The following is a 1164-nucleotide window of genomic DNA, read 5'->3' as shown; positions in this document are numbered from 1 at the left end:
CTGAAAATTTTTAAAGGAGAAAACAGACCCACACCATGTCTGTATCAGCAGAGCTCAGTGGTATCTGCACCATGGCTTGGACCCTCTCCTCTTCTTCCTCGTTCACTATACAGGTCAGGAGAGTCATCTACATCCTGATGCAGTTACGGAATCCATTTGACTTCCTGATATGTTCCACTTTTCTCTCATCCAAGGATATAATGTGTCTCTCTATTTTCAGGGTCTTTCTTCGAACCTATGCTGACTCAGTCACCCACAGCCTCAGCCTCCCTGGGAGCCTCAGTCAAACTCACCTGCACCTTGAGTAGTGACTACAGCACCAACACCATTTATTGGTACCAGCAACATTCAGACAAGGCTCCTAAGTATCTGATGTATGTTAACAGTAATGGATATCATAACAAGGGAGATGGGATCCCTGATTGCTTCTCTGGCCCCGGCTCTGGGACTCACCGCTACTTAAGCATCTTCAACATCCAGTCTGAAGATGAAGCTGACTATTTCTGTGGTTTAGCTTATAGCACTGGAGTACAAAATGGGTGAACACAGTGACACAGAGAAATGAAGAAGCAGGATAGGAATTGTTATCTTCTCTTGCTACCAAGTCTAACCTATGGTTTTGAGTAGGAATATCTGAAGTTCTTAGGTATGACACTCATTGGATATTTTGCTCTTATTACTCAAGAAAATACAGTGTAAGTCTAGCAATTTAACTTGAGCTCCTTCTGAAAGAGGGGAAAGGCAGGGTTTGTATTGAGTGTACTCCTACGTAAAAGTAAAGATTATATAAAATTAAATCTCATGTGTATAGAGCTGAGGCAGTGAGAACATTCTCCTTTGAAGTTGGAGAACTGGATTGAAAGCTCTCACTGTTACTCACCAAAGTTCACAATAATGTCTTTTTATTGTAAAAGGGTGTTTTTTTCTCATGATCTGTTTTTCTTTTAACTCCAGCAAATTCCTAAGAAGTAGAGTGCAATAACATTTAAGAGGCAGTGTGTTAGGGCCTCCTAAATTCATGACAAAATAATTGAAACAGCCACAATGACAGCACATTGTCTTTAAATGTACATGAACTTTACCATATTGCTCCTGACACTCCTCTTTACTTCGTAAGCTTTCCCAGATATTTTAAAGGAAGGATAAAATTACCACCATATGGTT

The 1164-nt window shown here is 40.3% G+C and overlaps 1 gene segment (V, D, J or C); it reads left to right on the top strand.

The window, feature by feature from the left end:
* The first annotated feature begins 237 nt into the window (after positions 1–237).
* Positions 238–543, top strand: LOC126495850 (immunoglobulin lambda variable 4-69-like). The segment is given in 1 exon segment: positions 238–543. A coding segment is annotated over 1 exon segment (306 nt).
* Positions 544–1164: the final 621 nt, after the last annotated feature.

Source organism: Alexandromys fortis, unplaced genomic scaffold (genome assembly GCF_014885135.2).
Source record: "Alexandromys fortis isolate MF-2015 unplaced genomic scaffold, M_Fortis_MF-2015_v1.1 scaffold_672, whole genome shotgun sequence".
NCBI classification, from domain to species: domain Eukaryota; kingdom Metazoa; phylum Chordata; class Mammalia; order Rodentia; family Cricetidae; genus Alexandromys; species Alexandromys fortis.
This window is presented reverse-complemented; position numbering and strand designations above follow the sequence as displayed.